The sequence below is a fragment of the Onthophagus taurus genome, chromosome 3 (assembly GCF_036711975.1).
Source record: "Onthophagus taurus isolate NC chromosome 3, IU_Otau_3.0, whole genome shotgun sequence".
Classification (NCBI taxonomy): Eukaryota; Metazoa; Arthropoda; class Insecta; order Coleoptera; family Scarabaeidae; genus Onthophagus; species Onthophagus taurus.
Genome location: NC_091968.1, coordinates 7405406 through 7427827, shown reverse-complemented (window position 1 = coordinate 7427827; position 22422 = coordinate 7405406). Strand labels below are relative to the sequence as shown.

The window sequence follows — 22422 nt, the reverse complement described above, 5'->3', positions numbered from 1 at the left end:
CTTATAAAAGCTGCAGAAATCGTCTGAAAATCCTTGGACAACTTTGAAAATGATCTAAAAGCTTAGAAAGTCGACTTGATGTCTCTGGACAAAATTAGGTATTCTTGGATATCATTGCCAAACCTTAGAAAGCTAAGTATATTCTTGAAAATTTTTAAAGAAGCTCTGATAAGCTTTGGGAAACTTTTATCCTTCTGGAAATCCTCTGGAATTCTCAGGTAATCTTTAGAATTTTTTGATGTCTTTGGAAATCCTTATAAAAGCTGCGGAAATCATCTCAATAGAATAGAATTTATTCGTGCAATTACAAATTTGTTGGTAGCGATACACTACAATTCATTACAGCTGATACTACCATGTCTGACAAAATCAAAATCTTCCTCTGAGAGGTCGCGGTCCAGAATTCCGAAGAGGAGTAAAAACCCGTTGTCAGCAAGAATCGCTTGACCTTCTGAGAATCTTTGGCCAATTTTGGAAATCCTTTAAAAGCTTAGAAAATCGTCTTGATGTCTCTGGACAAAATTGGATATTCTTGGATATCATTGCCAAACCTTAGAAAAGCCGGTATAATTCTTGAAAATGTTTAGAGGAGTTCTAAAAAGTCTTGGGTAACATCTACAAACTTTTATCATTCTGAAAATCCTCTGGAACTCTCAGGTAATCTTTAGACATTTTTGATGTCGTTAGAAATCCTTATAAAAGCTGCAAAAACCGTCTGAGAATCCTTGGACAGGATGAAATTTGATATTCTTGGCTATCATTTCCAAACCTCTAAAAACTTTTATCATTCTGGAAATCCCCTGGAACTCTCAGGTAATCTTTATGAAATTTTTGATGTTGTTGGAAATCCTTATAAAAGCTGCAGAAATTATCTGAGAATCCTTGGAGCACTTTGAAACTCCTCCAAAAGCTTAGAAAATCGTCTTGATGTTTCAGCTCAAAATTCGATATTTTTGAATATCATTGCCAAACCTTAGAAAACCCGGTATATTCTTGAAAATTTTTAGAGAAGCTGTAAAAAGTCTTGAGAAACCTCTAATAGTATATTAAAAAACAAGTTTCGAAAGACACGCTTGAAATGCACGAATTCAAGTTGAAAAACGAGTGGCGAAGCCACGAGTTTTTTAATGAATGAGTGCTTTAGTCTTACGAAACGTGTTTTTTATGCTATTTTTTGTAATTCGCGTTTTTATCCTTTTTTTTAAACAAAAATAAAATAAATTTTGACAATGTAGGGAAATAGGTATGCAGCAGTTGGTAACACCGTAATACTTGAAAATAGAAATTTGAATTGACAATTAGAAGCTGTCAAAACACAAAATGTATTCACCTGAAAAAATGTTTCATGTCCAAATTTCGATGGGTTTGCAGGGTATCTCAGTTATTATGAAAGATAGAATGTTGCGGCTTTCGCGAACCTGAGCTACTTTTTTGTGAAACTTACAATGGCGCAAACCAAATTTTCATAGCCCTTTTCATTTTTGATATACAGGGAGTGTTTGAAATTTACGATTTTCAGACACCTCCTGTATCTCGGCTATCCGGAAACTTAGTAAAAAAGTAAAAACCGGTTCTAATAGATTTTTTCACGTGGAATCCAATGGTGCACGTAGAATTTTTCTAGTCATCACGGTTTTTGAGTTATAAACACAACTCAAATACTAAATACTTAACTCTTTATAACTCATATATATGTATATCAAAAACGAAGAGGGCTATGAAAATTTGGTTTGCATCATTGTAAGTTTCACAAAAAAGTAGCTCAGGTTCGCGAAAGCCGCAACTTTCTATCTTTCATAATAACTGAGATACCCTGCAAACCCATCGAAATTTGGACACCCTGTACACCTCCCGAAATAAGAGAAATTGCTCAGTGTTCAATGTCCTCACCTTGTATTCGATGCTAAGAGCGTGTTTAAACATCCATAGACAAAAATTGTCACATTGACAACTAGAAAAATTAATGACGCAATGTCACCAACTTGAACTGGCTCCATAAAATGTTACTAAGCTCTCATTACAGCACCCGTTTGAGTACTGTTAGTGCTTTCATTACCGTCGCGAATTACAAAAAAACTTTTATCATTTTGGAAATCCTCTGGAACACTCAGGTAATCTTTGTGAAATTTTTGATGTTCTTGGAAATCCTTATAAAAGCTGCAAAAATCGTCTGAGAATCCTTGGGGAACTTTGAACAACTTTGAAAATCCTCCAAAAGCTTAGAAAATCGTCTTGATTTCTCTGGACAAAATTGGATATTCTTGGCTACCATTGCCAAACTATAGAAAACCCAGTATATTCTTGAAAATTTTTAGAGGAGTTCTGAAAAGACTTGGGAAACTTCTAAAAACTTTCATCATTTTGGAAATCCTCTGGTAATCTTTAGAAATGTTTGATGTCGTTACAAATCCTTATAAAAGCTGCGGATATCGTCTGAGAATCCTTTGACAACTTTGAAAATCTTCTAAAAGCTTACAAAATCGTCTGGATGTCTTAGAACAAAATTGGATATTCTTAGATATCATTGCCAAATCTTAGAAGAAACCGCGTATTCTTGAAAATTTTTAGAGAAGCTCTGAAAAGTCTTGGGATACCTCTAAAAACTTTTATCATTCTGGAAATTTTCTGGAACTCTTAGGTAATCTTTAGAAATTTTTAATGTCGTAGGAAATCCTTATAAAAGCTGCAGAAATCATCTGAGAATACTTTGACAACTTTGAAAATTCTCTATATCCTTAGAAAATTGTTTCGATGTCTAACAACGAAATTGTCAAACCTTAGAAAACCCGGTATATTCTTGAAAATTTTTAGAGGAGCTTCGAAAAGTCTTGGGATACCTCTAAAAACTTTTATCATTCTGGAAATCCTCTTAATGTCTCTGGACAAAATTGGATATTCTTGGATATCATTGCAAAACTTTAGAAAACCCGGTATTATCTGGAAATGATATCTTCGAGATATCTTTATTCCATCTGGAAATTCCAGGTAGAAAAAGAAAATCCAAACATATTTGGATTGTTAACTCCTCAGTATCTTGGATGTCTAAAATAAATTTTTCCATATGTTTTTGGACAGGTGTTAGTTTTCCAGATTAATTTCTTTCATCATCCCTATTAAGACATTATTATTATATAAATAGTTGCCTTAAGATCTGGCGCGCCGTATACTATACAAAGTGTGCAAACATCTGGTTGGCTCATGGCCTCTCTTATGAAGTGAATAACGATTAAATAAAACTAATTTACAGATATGAAACCAGTTGGCTACCAAAATTGTTCTAATTTTACGTTTAAAAGCAAAAGCATTACTTTCAAAAATAAACATTTTGATTATTACTCGAGTGTGTTTATTTAAAAATAATTTTTTTTTAACAATATTTATTTTTTCTTCCAATTTTGTTATATATCGTAAAAACTATACTTTTTATAACCGTTTTAGAACTCGGTATAAAAAGTAGGTAAAATTGCTTTTGTATTCGAATGCAAATGCAACAACCGCTATTGTTTCGAGTAAATTTAGATTTAGAGCTCATTAATTCAAAAAAAAATGTGGAAATACTGTATAAAACGGTTTGTCAGGAAAGTCGGTTATCATTTTCAATTGATATATCATCAAATAAGGTCAGTTGTTTACTAGTTTTTTTATTTCAATAACGCTAAAGACATCCTGCTTATAAAAAAAAATAAACGATATTTGATTAATTATTATCCATTTATTTTATTTATTTTTTGTTGTTTCAATAATTAAGTTTTGATACGTGATTATCATACAAAACTGGACCTAAAAAACTTTCTAATAACGACCCTGTTGAATACCAGTCAAGGTCTTCAAAACCTAAATTGTTTACCGGTTCTTCTCGAAAGTGTTATTAAAATGTTATTAAGATATTTCATTTTAAAGTTCGTTGATTTTATCATTTATTATTCCTATGTTATTGGAAATAAATCTTAATTGTTTATTTTCATTTTCTAGATTTAACCATTTTATACCTTTTCTCTAACGTTTATAGACAAAACGTGTGTTTTCATTTCCATTGAAACCAATTTAATTTCTATGAAAATAAATTAAAGTTTATTATTGCTTTATTACAGATATATTTGCACGGGATTCTATGTAAAGACGAAATTTCTATGTTGGTCGCTGCTAGAACTTCCGGAACCACACCTCTTGTAATAGCATCCAAAAATGGGCATTACGATGTAGTCGAATACCTCATAGAAAAATGTCACGCTGATATCGAACAACCAGGATCAGGTAATTAAAAATCATTTTATTTTTGGGTAAAAAATAACCTTGAAAACAAAAGTTTTTTCAAAAACGTTTCTTTGTTTGGAACTTTGACCAAAACCTTGACATTTATGTTAGTTACCTAATCGTTTTTTAAAGATTCATTTTGATGTAATTAATTATGTTATTTTTAAAGTGATTTTTGATGGGGAAACTATCGAAGGAGCTCCACCTTTATGGTGCGCGGCAGCCGCGGGACATTTGGACATCGTCCAGTTATTATTGTCCCACGGGGCGAAAGTTAATAGTACAACAAGAACCAATTCTACACCGCTTAGAGCAGCCTGTTTTGACGGACACCTAGAAATCGTCAAGTACTTAGTGACGCATGGAGCAGGTAAATTCAAATAAAATTAATTAATTAAGTACTTTATTTTCCATTTTTGCAGATATCGAATTGGCTAATAGACATGGACATACCTGTTTGATGATAGCGTGTTATAAAGGTCACATTCGCATCGCTAAATATCTTTTATCATTTAGCGCCAGTGTAAATAGGAAGAGTGTAAAAGGAAATACAGCTTTGCACGATTGCGCCGAATCGGGTAGTTTAGAAATTTTGAAATTGTTGATTGAGCATGGCGCAACGATGGACGTAGACTCTTATGGTGAGTAAAAAATTATTTTCCGACTCTAATAAGTTATACATACTGATTTCGAAGCAACTCCATCTTCAGGAAATTGCCATTTTTGTATGATTAAAACAATAAATAAGCTCTAAGATACCTGTTTAGATGGTTTGTTAGCTTAATACCACGTCGTTTAGAAATACCGTGAACTTCACTTAACATGCAATATACAAAAATATATTTCCATAGAAACCAGGGCGTACTAACTTATTTTGTTCCACATAAAATGCAACATATCAATATAATTTGACATTACACTAAAACCTCGATATAACGGATCAATACGGGAAACGCACTGTCCGTTATAGCTCAATAAAAATGTACAACAATCTAGCGCTGAATAACAAATAAAACTAGAACTAACACTAGACCTAGAACTAGAAACATTTCGTTTAGCTGTACCTCTCTTACGACGCCTGGTAGATGGTAGGTAGCGCTACTTAGTATAAAATATCACTAGGTTGCATATTTTTATTGAACTAAAACTAGAACTAACACTAGAACTAGAAAGTTTCGGGTCCTAAAGAAAGTTCTTAGAAAGTCTTCAGACGCACGGCAAAAATGTTTCCAGATCTAGGTCTAGTGTTAGTTCTAGTTTTACACTTGCACTGTGTTACTATGTAGAACAGACACTATACCTAGAACTAGAATCATTTGGGTTTAGCCGCACGTCTCTAAAGACGGCTAAACCCGAATGTTTCTAGTTCTAGGTCTAGTGTTAGTTCTAGTTTCAATTGTTATACAGCGCTAGATCAAGATCTAGAATCATTCGGCTTTAGCCGTCTTATGAGACGTACGGACTAAATCCGAATGTTTCTAGTTCTAGGTCTAGTGACAGCGCAAGTGTAAAACTAACACTATACCTAGAACTAGAATCATTCGGGTTTAGCCGTCTTTAGAGACGTTGGGCTAAACCCGAATGTTTCTAGTTCTAAGTATAGTGTTAGTTGTACATAGTAACAGTGATAGTGTAAAACTAGAACTGACAATAAACCTAGAACTAGAATCATTCGGGTTTAATCGTGATTGTAAGGTATTTGAATTTCCCGCTTTTTCATTTAATTTTTAAGGTTGGTATGGGAAAACTAATAAGCATAGGCGTATCATAGGAAAAATTCCGAAGGTATTAAAAACTTTATGGGGTTAAGAAATTTGTGTTAAAAATTTGTCAATGTGTAAGTTTATTAATAAAATTTAAAAATGTGTTCACATTTTGTCATAATAAATGTTGAAACTTGTTAACTCGAAAGCAATTAAAACACGCCACTGATTGTTAAAAATACGATGCAATACGTTGAAAACACCAGCCGGTACCAACGTTGTTTGTCAAAAGTTACTAAGCAAGCGCGCCAAATTCAAACGCCTTACAATTATTGTTGAACGCTGTGTATGAAACGCTCGGTATAGAATATTAATAAAGTTAACGCGAGGGCTTAACTGTTATATTATAAAATTTTACAGCGGTTTTAAGCGCTCTCATTGGCTAAGAGCGTCAATTTATCAATCGGATAAATTTATCAAGAGGTGGTAAAAGTGGGCCTAAGAGGATTTCTACAAATTACTTGAGAATATACCCGTGTTTTGACCTTTCATCCGACCGCTCATTCACCATTCATTGTCGACGTAGACATTAAGATACACCGCGTATCCAAGTCAATTAACTTAACAAATAAAATGACTAATTGGAGTACCTTCCAGGATACGATTGTTAAAACAGTAAACTAGAATATTCGTCTCAAAAATGAAACGGACATCGAAAAAGCGGATGAATGATTTCACAAAATGTATTCAAAAAGCTGTATGGATATCGACTTCTCAACCAAAGCATCATAATAAAATAATTCATTACCCTCGCCTGGCAGCCAACTCGATTGCCTGATACTAAAACAAAACTGAATAGGCTACTCGTCTGTTGAAAGAAGCTCTAAAATGTTTCAAAAATGAAAACATTCATTTTCTTAGTAATCTCTCTGATAAGAAAAGGAATTACCTCAATATGGAAGCTAACAAATATACTTAAATGCCAACAAATTGTTAATACGCCCATTAGAAAAAGTGATGGATACTGGGCAAGAAGTAACGTAGAGAAAGCAAATACCTTTGCGGATCACCTGCGTAACCTCACCCAGAATTACCCCAGCATAGAGAACTAAATGAAACTTCACTGGGCGCCTATTTTGTAACGGGTCCACCGATAAAAATGAAAAATAATAAATAAATGAAAAAATTTAAATTATCTGAGCTTAAAACTCCCTAAAAGTTAAGAAATCGCACGGTTACGATCTTATAATCGGATTGGTTCTTAAACATATTCTTGCGCATGAGCTACTCAAGACTAGGATCATTCCCGATACAATGAAAGGTGTTTCAGATAACAATGGTGCTGAAACCGAATAAAATCACGAGACGTGTGACTTCCTACCGCCCAATAAGTTTACTTCCATTGCTTTCAAAAGTGTTCAAAAACCTCAGAGCATCATAGTAAACAAAAAGGTAATTCCTAAGTATCAGTTTGGGTTTAGAAAACAGCATGGTACTATAGAACAAGTGCACAGAGTAGTGAGATCAGCTAAAGATGTCCTAGAGGCCAAAAAATATTGTACACCAGCTTTTTTAGGCGTGTCACACGCTTTCGACAGAGCATGGCATAACGCTCTTATATCCAAACTTAAAACCTATCTACCTTATCTAGTATGTACACTATTGGAATCATATCTCACAGAGAGATACTTTTTCATTAAACAAATTGACGCATATTCGCCGCTGCTACCGATACATGCTAGAGTTCCTCAAGATAGTATTTTGGGGCCTAGCCTATATCTTCTATACACAGCCGACATGCCTACGACACACAACACTCGTAGTTATGGCTACTCATACATCTCCTGAAATGGCATCCCAAAACCTACAATATCACTTATTGATGCTGGAAAAATGGCTTGAACAGTGGCGAGTAAAAATAAATCCGATTAAGTCCATTCATATCACATTCACTCTAAAAAAGAGAATCTGTCCTACTGTTACATTAAATAATGGTCCATTTACCTATTCAAAATGAAGTCAAATACCTGGGAATTTACCTGGATCATCACCTAACCTGGAAAAAAACATATTTGGACCAAACGGCTTCAACTAGTACTGTTATACAGGAAAATTCACTGGTTTATGAATAGAAACCCACAACTCAGCCTGGACAATAAGTTGCTTATATACAGGATGGTTCAGTTTTTAACAAGGAAACTTTACTAGGACGTAGTACTTGCCAAAATAATACCTTATTTTCTAAAAAAGTGCCACTAAAGAATGAGCTTTACAACCCATATTTTTTTATGTTAATATTTCATAGCGTTAAAATGTTCTTATAAAGAAAATCAAGGGAGTGGTGAATTTCATCCCCTTGGAGGGTGCTAGGGAAGTTTAAAGTATGCTTGAAAATAAGGTCTTAATCAGTAGCAAATACGAACAAAGTTTCAAATTCTACGGTTTACTTACAGCCGAAATATAAAACAACATGTAAATATTTGGCTCAACTTTGATAGCTCATACCTCGAAAACAAAAGAGTTGGCAAGTACTACGTCCTAGTAAAGTTTCCCGATTAAAAACTGAACCATCCTGTATACTGCCATACTGAAACCTGTATGGAAATACAGTATTCAATTACGGGGCACCGCTAGCGAATCAAACATTTTACAGCTGCAGCGATATCAGTCTAAAGTCCTTCGACAAATATGTAACGCATCTTGGTTGGTACTTAATTACATCTTACATTAAGACCTCATTATGTTTACTGTAAAAGAAATAATCGCCCAGCAAAGTTCTAAGTACCTGCAAAAGCTGCTAATTCATCCAAACCGACTTGCAAAAAATCTGTTGCGCCGGGCAACTATTAAGAGATTAAAGCGAAAGGGTCTACCAGAACTATCCATGTCGGAATAAAGAATGTACCTATCTTTCATTTATTATACTCCCTCCATCCAGAAATAAGTGTCCGATATCGATTTTATTGTCCAAAAATAAGTGTCCGATTTACTTAAAAATTAATTTATTGAAGCTTAATAACTATAAAATAAATATCGTTTCTAAGAAAATTTTTGACGGACATTTAAGTATTTAAACTGAATTGATGATGTCTTTCGCATGTTGATAAAGCCTAAAATCAAAATTTATAGAAACTGGAAGCCTACCTATTCTTTGTAAATGATCTCTACTCATATGTCGCGCTTTGTAATTATTGCCTTCATGGTTTCTACCATACACTGTTGGTGCCACTCAATTCGGAAAAGGCTTTTTCAACAGCAAGAATTAATGCAAGCCTTAAAAAAGCTTAAATCTAAGACGTTTGTATCGGGATTATTTGAAGCTTCATTAAACTCATTGTCACCAGGAAGAACGTGTGATTTAGCGTTGTCTTGCTGGATCCAAATTGTTTGGCGACGACCGGATCTTGGATATTTTGCTTAAATTTCGGGCAACAATTTTCCAATAATCATGTTCTTATACTCCTCTCTAGTAACTAGAAGTCTCAATATTTCTCGGTTGCTACTTTAGCACCATCGGCTAACGATTTTCATACTTGATCCCAAATTCGGCTTACAGTTTTTACGGAAATGTTAAATTTGTTCGCTGTCAGCTTAATTGAGCCTTGTTTCAGTTTGCTATTCTTACTCGATTCCAGTAAAGCATGATAAACAGCTTGCCTTGAGTTTGGACTTTTACAACCAACTTGTCAAAATGTTTTCCTTCTCTCCCATTATTTTCTTAAACCGGAACTTTATGTGAGGTCTTGAAAAGTCGCGTTTTTTTGATTAAAAACTTATATTGTGGAAAAAATGACAAAACTTTTTAAGGGCAGTGAAAAGCTTAACCTTTAAGGTCGCGGTTCAATCACGTGATGTTCGCAAAAGTGCAAAAAAAATTTGTAAAGTTCCGCTGTTGGTTAAAAGAGGTCGCCGAGAGTTCAATTCAGTTATTCATAGCGACGCTTTTTTATATCAGCTTACAATTAGTCATCCTACCGTTGAAATATTTTATTCATTGAGGAATATATTCTGGTTTAGCCTTACGCGATGCCTATTCTCGATATTATTTGGTGTTATTTTCATAACTTAACATTTTTACTTTTAAACAATTAATTTTTATTTTCAATTATTTATTCAAATATTTCTATTACCTAAATTTTGGTTAACACAAATTTTTTTTACCAGTATTAGATCCTAACTCAACATTAACAATGTATTACAACAATATTAAACATTTTCGACCCAATTCCACAGGAATCAGATTTTTGGCCATATACAGGGTGGATCAGTTTTTAATCGGGAAGCTTTACTAGGATGTAGTACTTGCCAAAATAACACAAGTTTTTTATATAAACATCGGGTCCCAACTCTTTTGTTTTCGAGCTATGAGCTGTCAAAGTTGATAAAAAAAATCGGTTTAATTTCGTCAGTCAATGATTAATATTTCAACAATATTCATGCATTTAATTTTACAACATTACTGAATTCGTCACTTGATTATATTATATACAGGGTGTTTCGGTAACTCGGTGAATAAATTTAACCACATATACTAGAGTGAAAATGATGACGATTTATGTAAAAAAAAATAGTAAAAGTCTTCAAACTTCAAAGATACAGGCCATCAAAGTTAGGAAATTTTAACACATTTTTCCAAATATCTTAAACACTATTTACAGTAAAGCGCTGAAATTTGGTACAGTATAAATCAATGTCGTGTAAAATTGTTAGGCAATTTATGAGTTGGATCGGTCCGCGGGAACAATGCTTACCGGCTGTTCCTAAAGTTTGTTTGCACAGAACTTTTTTATTCTTTCATAACCCTGCATTTATTTTTGCAGTTTCTAATAGTAAATTTAGTTTAGAAACTTTTATTACTCTTAGATAATGTTCATAAAAATCACCGTTTTCGTGTTAAATCCAAAAATGTTGGGTTCCGATTTCAATAGTGCTATTACTAAAAAAAAGAAATCTAAGTTTTTGAACATCCTTTAGTATTTTTTATTACTTGTCTTGTTATTTTATGTACTTTTTTTATTATTCCTGTTAGTGTTGATTTTTAATTTATTGTTTTTGAGTTCTTTTATTAAACCAACTAAAACAAATTAAAAATGTGATTTAGCTAAATCTACACTTGGACATGTTGCATACATAATAGTTATGACAGCTCAGCTCGATTTTCACTTGTCATTGCTAATTCAAATTATTTATTTATTTATTTTTTTTAGTGTTATTGAATTCGGAGCCTAACATTTTTGCATTTAATACGGAAACGGTGGTTTTTATCAATATTCTCTAAGAGTGATCAAAGTTTCTAAACTAAATTTACTATTAGAAAATGCAAAAATAAATGTAGGGTAATGATAGGATAAAAAAGTTCTGAGCAAACAAACTTTATGAACAGCCTGTATAGCATTGTTCCCGCGTACCGATCCAACTCAAAAATTGCCTAATGATTTTACGTGATGTTAGTTTACGCTGTACCAAATTTCAACGCTTTACCATAAATAGTGTTTAAGATATTTAGAAAAATGTGTTAAAATTTCATAACTTTGATGGCCTGTATCTTTGCAATTTGAAGACTTTTACTAATTTTTTTTACATGAATCGTCATCATTTTCACTCTAGTATATGTGGTTACATTTGTTCCCCGAGGTACCGAAACAGCCTGTATATGATGGTTTTTTATTGTGAAATAGTTTTGTAAAAATTGTTATTCTAAGATGGTTTTTTTATTGTAAAATAAAATTAAAGTTGTTAGTGATTTTTATTATTTTTTATAATGTAGAACCGTTTTTTTTTTGTGAATAAATAGTATTATTGTTATCTATGTCTATTACAAATTATTATTACTTTACTTTAGATTATTTATGTTCTTATATCTTGATAACAATTTGCTGTGTTATTTCTTACTTTCTCACTGTTAATATAATCACTAAAAATTAGGGCGGAAGGACTGTGATCAGCAACTCATTCATAATTGCCTACAAATCTTCTATCTGTTATATATATTTATTTACTCAGTAGTTAAAAGAGAAATTGTCCATGAACAAATGTTATTACCAACTCAAGATTAGTAATCAATTTATAATACGTTTTATAACATTTTATTGGCAATTAATTATTTTTTATATTTATTTTTTTTTTAAATTTTTAATTAGTACCTAAAGCCATCTACAAAGTAATTGCCAAAGGTTTACTTACAAGGGAAGTGTCACAACTGTGTCTCACCGATTTCGATGCAATTTGGTACAGTCATAGAATGGGCCAAAATAAGGTTCGTACATTTTTTTATACGTGCGGTAAAAGCCCCTGGGGCGAGTTATAGGGGTTGAAAGTTTGGAGAAAAAGTACGTTTTCACTTATATTTTAAAAATGAAAAGTGCTATCAAAATTTGGTAAATTGTAACTGATATTCATTTTAAAAGAGCTTTCTTTTGATGTATCACACATATACCAGAGGGTTAAGAAGGGCGAACTACCCCTATTTTTTTGGAATTATTTAAAAACCACCCTATCGATTTTGGCGGCATTAAGTATACTTCCAGCACGTTCAAAAATATTAGTTAAGGGTTTTTTCCCATTCGCTCTAGATCATCCCCAGCGAAGTTACGGGGGTTAACATGTAACCACTTTTCGTAAGAATGATGTGATAAAATTGTCAGGTATTTTGAAAATACTTTAACAAAACCGTAAATTAGTCGCACAATAAAATGTTTAATGTAAAATAAGGCATAATACACCATTTAGGGGTGGTTGGGGTTAACCACCCCCTTAAAAATTAATTCTATCCCGGGCATTACTTGTTGATTACGGCGAAATTTGGTACTGTGTTTGTTTTATATTTGAAGTAAAAATTTTTGAAAATGGTTATAAGGGTTACAAATTAGGGGTAGTTTTTTGTTTATACCTCGAAGATGAAAACTGCCATCGTAACTGTGGTATTGTTTTTTAAAAATCTATTAAAATCTATATGAATATTCCCCAGACTCCTGTAAATGAAGCAGAAGTTAGTTTTAAAGAAAATATACAGCGTATTTTAATGGAAAGTATGGAAGACTACAATATGCAAATTGAAGACGAAACTGTATTAATTTTCGATTCATCCAATGGCATCAATGACGGTCAGCAAATTATTGAAGACCAGGATACAACTGACAGGTTTGTAGAAGATACTGATGCTCATTGTCCATTGAAGGATGACATCGACTACGAGTACAAATTAGAGGCGGTAAATTACTGGACAAGTGGGAAGAAAGGTTATTTGAAACTAGAAACCGTAAAAAACAAATACCGAAAAGTAACGTCAAAGACCCAATTGCACAGGTGGTCTAAATATATTGAAGAAAGAGGGACATACAAAGAAAAATTAGCAGAAATTACCGAATTTGTAATTAATCAAGCGAGAGCCGCCGTAGATAATAAATTGCCACTACATGATATTGATATACGCAGATGGGCTATACAAGCTAGAAATGAAAAGAATTTATCTCCTCAACTGTTCAAAGCATCTCATAGCTGGGTGCAACGTTTTAAGAAAGCAAATCGGTTAGTAAGCCGAAAAATAACAAAATTTCTATCCCAAAAACAAATTGGAAATGTTGATCGAGTAAAAACTTTAGCAAAAGATTTCGTTAAAGAGGCAAAGCTACAAATCCAAATATATGGACCTGAAAACACCTACAATTCGGATCAGAGCGGTTTTAACTTGGAATTCCATTCGGGAAGAACATTAAGCGATTTAGGAGTTAAAACCGTAGAAAGTGTGGTCCAGTCGGTGTCATCTACAACGCACAGTTACACAATTCAACCCGTAATATCTGCTGATGGGAAACTTCTTTCTCCACTTTTTATTGTTTTAAAAGAACCCTCTGGCAGCTTTGGACCGAGGGTAGCAAATACAATGTTTAAAGCAGACAATATATACGTTTTGGCATCAAAATCTGGAAAGTTAACTTCAGAACACATGAAAAATTGGCTCCAAAATGTATATTTTCCAAATACTGGTTCTAAATCATTATTATTATTAGATTCTTGGAGTGGCCATTGTCCTGAAGTTATTAGTGAAATAACTCCATCAGGTACTAATTTTAAACATTTATCTATACCTGCAGGGACAACAGGTCAAATACAGCCCCTAGATGTATTTGGTTTCAGAATATGGAAAAATTTTATTAGAAGATTCTCTGATCAGATTATTCTTTACCAGTATGATGTCAATTTACATCAGAGGGATAACATATTAAAATTGCAATCGTTGACGCATAACCAGTTGGCTTCCCCTCGGTTTATAAATGTTTTTAAATACGCATGGTTTGCAAGTGGCTATATAGAGGAGAGACCAGACCATTTTGAAAATCCCGTGGAAGTTTGCTTTTCGAGTGAGAAGCCAACGTGTGATATCTGTGGGGATATAGCGGTCATAACATGTGCATGGTGTAAAAAATCCTTATGTTTAAAACATTTTTTCCACGACTTTCATTTTTGCCAACACTACGTAGAATAAAAATAAATTTAATATTGAAAATTAATATAATACATAAAAAACGTCAATTAGTAATGTAGAATAAACTTCTTTGGTATATTGAACTATTTTTTTTGTCAGTTGCTTTTTAACTCATAAATAAATAAAATATCTTATTTATCTAGTAGTTTTATATTTATTATTTAAAGAAAATGAGGGTAGTTTACCTCGTGGAACATCGATAGATAGATTTTTAAAAAACAATACCACAGTTACGATGGCAGTTTTCATCTTCGAGGTATAAACAAAAAACTACCCCTAATTTGTAACCCTTATAACCATTTTCAAAAATTTTTACTTCAAATATAAAACAAACACAGTACCAAATTTCGCCGTAATCGACAAATAACGCCCGGGATAGAATTAATTTTTAAGGGGGTGGATAACCCCAACAACCCCTATATGGTGTATTATGCCTTATTTTACACTAAACATTTTATTGTGCGACTAATTTACGGTTTTGTTTAAAGTATTTTCAAAATACCTGACAATTTTATCACATCATTCTTACGAAAAGTGCTTACATGTTAACCCCCGTAACTTCGCTGGGGTTGATCTAGGGCGAATGGGAAAAAACCCTTAACTAATATTTTTGAACGCACTAGAAGTATACTTAATGCCGCCAAAATCGATAGGGTGGTTTTTAAATAATTCCAAAAAAATAGGGGTAGTTCGCCCTTTTTAACCCTCTGCTATATGTGTGACACATCAAAAGAAAGCTCTTTTAAAATGAATATCAGTTACAATTTACCAAATTTTGATAGCACTTTTCGTTTTCAAAATATAAGTGAAAACGTACTTTTTCTCCAAACTTTCAACCCCTATAACTCGCCCCAGGGGCTTTTACCGCACGTATAAAAAAATGTGCGAACCTTATTTTGGCCCATTCTATGACTGTACCAAATTGCATCGAAATCGGTGAGACACAGTTGTGACACTTCCCTTGTTAGTACTATTTTGTCGATTTTAGGCAACCCATTTTACACCTTTTCGTAATGACTAAAAATTGTGACAAAATCGCATATCTTCAGAAAAAACACATTCATGAAATAATCACATAGCTATTGCACTTTTACGAATACGGAATCTGTTCCTAAGATACATAAGCATTAGATGACATATTTGCCACCTCGTTTAAGTCCCTAATCTCTTCTAGAGAACGATTTGTATTAAGCCCTTATTATGACTAACTTTCGTAATTTATTTCTGTCAGCGTCATGATTATTTTAGAATACTAAATATGTCATTCCGTAGAGTAATATATGTACTTCAAGCCTACGTATTTACTTTTTTATAAATATGTAGCATTAAGTCGTGAATGTACATCTACGTAACCTCTCCCGGCGTATATAAAAATGGACGCTTTGAACCGCCCCCTTAATAAGTGTTTTCAGAAATGACAATTGACGTTTAAAAGCAAGGCAGCCTTTTCTTAATTTTTGAAAAAAAATCGAATCGGACACTTATTTCTGGACGGAGGAAGTACTAACTATACAAAAATGTTATGGTTTGTCATAACCATGCATTAATATGGTTTTCTTTTGGACCTACTATAGACAACCTAAGCCTTGACGTCATAGAGATGGGCGGAGCTTATACCGACTCCAAACATTTTCGTTGCTAACTGTGTTGCTAACGGTAAATCACCATATACAATTTTTCATTAGTGTTAAAATAAAATAAACTAAGTGATGACATTTCAAATGACATTTTTTGGTGATTTATCGTTAGCAACAAAATTGTTTGGAGTTAGTATAAGCTCCGCCCATCTCTGTGACGTCAGACTTAAGCAGTCTATTGAGCGGGTTCCTACTGTGTTATTACTATTTTTTTGTATTGTTAAACATACTGCTTATTGTTGTTGTATGCGATAGATTCCAGTAATAAAATGAAAATTAAAAAAAATGTACTTACCATTAAATTTTGGCAGAGGTAGTATCTTTATTACCTTATTTAAGATGGTATAATTTTTAAACAAGCTTTAAAAAAAAAAAGGTGTTATCCCTAAAATGTTGGATGCGGAGTGAGGCAAGGAAAAGAAAGTCTAAGTTGATGGAATCAAAATTACTAAAAATTAATGAGGTTGTGATAACTCTAAAGAAGATTAGTTGCCCAACAATAAGGAAATAAATAAGGAGTGCCTTGAGTGGAGAAATTTAAGGAATATGAAATTGTGAAAATTACAAACGTCAATTTGCAGCGAAATTTTATTTAGAGTTATAACGTCGAATTGCTATAATATATCTATTTGTTTTGCACAAACCTCAGATCTGGAAATTATCCTAACATAACTGGCTAAACCTGAAATTGCAATCATTGTGTAAGAAAAGGCGCAAAAATAAACCTAAATACAACTGTTGACATATAAACCCGACTATTAACCTAATTAACAATATAAACCATATTAAAATGAGATGAACAATTAATATAATCCAACAGAAACGAAATAGTTTGATGAACGAATTTGAAGATTATTTAATATTCTTACCTTTGTTATTATTAATCCGTTAATTTCTTTGGATTTTCTTTAATCCTTCTTCAGCTTCAAACAGCTAAACATCCATGGTTACATCAACAGGAAACAACATAAAATCCTCACTCCAAAAAAATCCATCCTCTTTGCCAATGAAGTATAAAATCATTTCTCTTGGATCTCTTGAACACCCATTATTCTTCAACTCTACAAAATTAAATAGAATTAATTAATAACAAAAAAAAATTGTTAAAAATCTGATTGGTTTTTATAAACATTTAATTTAATTTATTTTTCTTTACAGGTATGACTCCATTGTTAGCAGCGGGTGTAACCGGCCACAACCACATAGTAGAGTACCTTATAAAATTACCACACTTAGTATCCCGAAAAGAAAAAATAGACGCCTTAGAACTTCTCGGTGCAACCTACGTAGATAAAAAACGCGACATGATTACAGCATTGGAATATTGGAAACAAGCGATGCATGAAAGATATTTCGGTGATGGCCCCGTAATCTTAAAAAAATTAGCTGAAAAAGTGCCCGCTTACGATTATTGTCAAGAAATAGCGGACATCGAAGGTTTAGATGAATTAATGGCCGACCCGGATGAAATGAGAATGCAGGCGTTGGTGATCCGTGAGAGAATTCTCGGTCCAGCTCATCCGGATACAAGTTATTTCATCAGATACAGAGGAGCGGTTTACGCTGATGCGGGAAAATTTAACCGTTGTATAGAATTGTGGAATTACGCTTTAGATATGCAACAAGCGATGTTAGAAAGTTTAAATCCAATGACGCAAAGCAGTTTATTTAGTTTCACCGAATTGTTTTCGTTTATGATGGGCGAAGAAGGTAAATCAACATCGCGGGGAAGAATAGTCCCTCCAGTTGATTATAATGAAATCTTAAGAGTGTTTTATAAAGCCATTATGGAAGTCGAACAAGGTAGCAAGATGTTAGAAAAGATGCCGAATGTCCTTCGTGATACGACCTATTTAACCAGAGTTTTAGTTATCACACTTTATCTAGCTTGTTTACTCACACGTTTGTTACAAAATCAAAAAATTGAAAGTGATAAAATAATGATTTCTGAAAAAATTCATCGAGCCATATACGATTTGGTTAAATTAAAAATTAAGGGAAAATTAGGTCGAACAACTTTACATTTAGCTTGTTGCCGAGACGCAGCCCTCGTCGGTCGTTATCCAGCCTGCCAATTTCCGTCACCACACTTAGCGGAAGTCCTTTTAAAAGTCGGCGCTGATCCAAATGCTAAAGACGAAGAAGGCAACACACCTTTACATCTAGCAGCAATGGCGAGACCATGTCCGTTAGGACTTGCTAAAACGCTTTTAGACGGTGGCGCTCATATGGATTTAGTGAATAATAATGGTGAGACATTTGCCAGTTTATTAAAAGGACAGGAAGTGCACGAACTGGCTAATACTGCTAAATACACGAGACTGACGTGTGCTGCTGCGCGTATCGTTAAACAATTTCGTATACCTTATCGGGGACTTGTACCCCAACAACTTGAGGCGTTCATCGCCAACCACTGAGTTTTATTTGTATTTATTTAATTTTTTTTTAACAAGTTTTTTGTTGTGTCTTCGAATTATGCGTGATTGTGTGGCGGAATAAGAGGGAGATAGATTACAAAAAAAAATAATAATAACAGAGTTGTGAGTGAGGTTTTAAATTAAATTCAAGAAGAAAAAAAAACGTTTGTTTACTTCGTGTCTTCTTTAAGGGGTACTACGCACTATCGACTTCTCGCCCATGATCCGGTCGAAAGTGTGTAATAACCCTAAGGTTTTCTTTTTACTATTAGTGTCTTTCTTTTCATTCTTTTCGGTCGTGTTCGAAGATTATAAATTTAAAAAAATGCATGCTCCTTTCTATTTAGAAAGAAAAGAACCTAGATTTCCACAGAAAACAACCTATAGAGTTTTATCAAAAATTAGATTTTTATCTAAAGAATATATTATAATATGTAAAGAATAGAGTAGCGTCTTTAAAAGAAATGTTGCGAAAGGAGTGGAATGTTTTTTTTTCTTTTTCGAGGGACAATCGAAGAACAAGAGCCGAAACGAAGCGAAGAATCGAACGAAAAATGATTGTGATACCGATTTAAAATTAAAAAAATAATTATTATAAAATTAAAAATAAACCATTGATATTAGCCACATTGTGTTAGATAATAAAAAAAAAAGATAGTCCGTATATTACCCAATTTTTTCTTCGTCGTTTTTGTTTTAAGAAGTACTGAAGAAGAATAAATAAAAACCTGAAAGTATCGACTAAAATCGTCTTTTCTTTTTAACCTAATCATTATTTAGCAACATTAGATAACAATATAAATTATTAAAAAGTTGTGTGATTATCATTTAATTTGCCAAATCAATTATAATTTTCTTGCGGGAAAAATTCAAGTCTGAAGACGCACTGCTAAATCCGAAACTTTCTAGTTTTAGTATTAGTTCAATAAAAATATGCAACATAGTGATATCTAGTGCTAACCAACACTACTTAACACTGTCACTAGAACTATAAACATTCTGGTTTAGCCGTTCGTCTCATAAGACGGCTAAACCTAAATGTCTCTAGTTTTAGGAATAGTGTTAGTTCTACTTTTAGTTCGATAAAAATATATATCAAGCACTAAATAAGAATTAAGACTAGAATTAACACTAGACCTAGAACTAGAAAGTTTCGGGTTTAAACCCGCAGCTTTCTACTTCTAGATCTAGTGTTAGTTCTAGTTTTACACTAGCACTATTACTATGTAGAACTAATACTATTTTTCAATAAAAATATGCAACAATGTAGCACTAAATAACAATTAAAACAAATTAGGTATAGTGTGTTCTACGCACGGCTATCCAAGCGATTGGTGTTCCTCGCTTGGCTTTACTTAGATCTAAAATTAATATGATAGACTGGAACTCAGTATTGTCATCCAGTGACCCCGATGTTGACGATCTGTATCGTGAGTTTTCAGAAATGTTCATGTATTTTTACGATATGTGTTGTCCATTAAAACAGAGGCGTCCTCCTGCTGGTTGTGGCCTCTCAAAATGGGTCACCCAGGAAATCGGAACATGTGTTTTGAATTATTTGGAATCTCTAAAAGATAGAGCTAATACCAAGAAGTTGGAAGTGATATTTTATTCGGATAAGTGTTCTGGTCAGCAGAAAAATCAGTTTTTGTTTGCAATGTATCTTTACGATCATATAAATTCCATAGCGCACAATTTTTTAATAAAAGGGCTTACGCAGAACGAGGGTGATAGCGTTCACTCTGTTATTGAGTGTCAAATAAAACGTGCTTTAAAATCAGTACAATGAGTCAGTTAAGGTATCTAACATTAAAATCATTAACGCTGAAGAAGAACAACCAGATAAACTATTCTACAAAACGTCTTATGGTAAAGAGCAATTTCATATCATTCATTTAAAGCAACCAAGAAACTCAAGTAACAGAAGATCAGAAAATACCGTTAGTGACACTGTTGTAGAATTGAAGAGATTGTATAACACCAAACCTGGATTAAGTGAAAAAACAAAAAAAGTATATTAAGTTTGTTTTCTCAGAACAAATCTGTTATTCCGCAGTATTACTTTAATTATTTCAAAAATTTGTAATTTAAGAAGATAATAGTTTTTATTTGATTTATGCTATAATTTTGTCTTTTAACTTCAACCACATTTTACAAGAACAGTCTCTTTAATGATTAAAATCCAAATACATCGAATACACAGAACAGTCTCACAATTCAAATAAGGGTTCAATATTAAGGGCAGCTTTATAAACTCTGTCTAGATAATAATTTTTTTCGTAGCCCCTTATATTATTATGAAATCGTTACAAACAAAGATACTTGGAAAAATTCGCATACATTTTGGTTTTTTTTTACATACACGTGAGCAATAAACTTTCAAACCGTTCTCCTACAAAATATCAATTTTTGAGATATATTACTTTCTTGTATGCCGACGATGTTATCTAGTGCTAACCAATTCTACTTAACACTATCACTATAACTAACATTAGACCTAGAAATACTCGGGTTTAGCCGTCTTAAGAGGTACGGCTAAACCTGAATGATTCTAGTTCTAGTGTTGGTTCTACTTTTAGTTCAAGAAAAATATACAACAACCTAACGCTGATTAACAACTAAGACTCTAACTAACGCCACCACTAGAACTCTCAATACGGCTAAATTAGATAACCAGAATTTATGCAACCAATATAACATTAGTTATTCCTCTCCTCATCAAATTTAGCTTTGATCATTAAATTTTTTTAATAAATTTGTGTACTAAACACTCTAGAGCAGTGTTTCCCAACGTGGGGTCCACGCCCCACAGGGGGGCAATTCGATTGTTAAGGGTTTAATAATTAACCACATTTTTATTAGACAGTTTAATAAAAAGTGTTACTAAATGCTATTTTTTTCTTTTCTTCATAAAAGATCTCATTGTTGTGCATCGTACCCTTGAGGCTATAGTTATCAAATTTCATTACTCATCGCTAAATCGGGAAAAAACATATAAATAAATAAAAATGAAGAAAAACGAATCATTTATTGATTCGCAAATAGGTTTGTTTATTTTAGTGTAGCCTTAGCTTTATTCTAGGGGTAATAATATTCGGGAATGTTCGGCGATAATCGGCCGCTGGTCCGATCTGTGCACATTTATTGCTTCAACTGGTTTCGACAAAGGTTGTAAAGGTGTATACACATCAACCGAACGAACACCGAACACCAAAAGCGAATTCCACCAATGTGTTCGTTAATACACAGGCGAATCAAACGTTTGGTTCGCCTTCGCATACGTTCGCTCCGAGAGCGGTACATCAAAGAAAATCGGTTTTTGGTGTGGCCGGATTTGTTATTCGTGTGCTTAGTGTGTACAAACTTCCAAATGTTGAACAAACGAACAACAAACGTTCGTTGTTTGGAGTTCGCTTGATGTGTATGCACCTTTAGTAAACAAACCGCGTGTTGAGTGCCTTAAATTTTTAGTGTTTACAACTGCTTCTATACCAATGGTAGAACAATATATTGTATATACCATATTGTATATGGTATAGTAGAAACCACGAGAGCTGGCAGTGACAGATCGCTTAAAAATGGTATGAATCAAGATATGGACGTACGATTTAGATTATTTCACCATATACATTTAAATGTAAGTTATGTTAGTAATGGAGGTTATATGTCAAACATATTATTAAAACATTTTCGGCTTGTGAAAACACTAACAGATTCATGACAACGCTGACAAAACGTTTCGATTTGAGGTTATAATTATAGAGTTACATCCCTAAGGTCCATTACTACCATCATTTAGTTAAATTTATCTTATAGATAAACAATTATAGCCGTAACCGTAGTAATAATCCCTTAGATAGCTTACCCAGAAGATGGTAGTAACGAGCCTTAGAAGAACAGACGTACTTTTTCGACGTGGCCATTTG

At 33.2% G+C, this 22422-nt stretch overlaps 1 protein-coding gene across 2 annotated transcripts in view; it reads left to right on the top strand.

Annotated features, from left to right (window-relative positions):
* The window catches only part of LOC111425095 (protein fem-1 homolog CG6966), a 40448-nt gene extending 21205 nt beyond the window's left edge, over window positions 1-19243 (top strand). For both annotated transcript variants that reach the window (XM_023058870.2, XM_023058871.2), the window contains exons 2-5: window positions 4092-4254; window positions 4424-4624; window positions 4677-4895; window positions 17238-19243. In XM_023058870.2, the coding sequence (XP_022914638.1) occupies window positions 4092-4254; window positions 4424-4624; window positions 4677-4895; window positions 17238-18496 (1842 nt within the window). In that variant the 3' untranslated portion in view covers window positions 18497-19243. The remainder of the gene's footprint in view (window positions 1-4091; window positions 4255-4423; window positions 4625-4676; window positions 4896-17237) is intronic.
* The last annotated feature ends 3179 nt before the right edge of the window (window positions 19244-22422 follow it).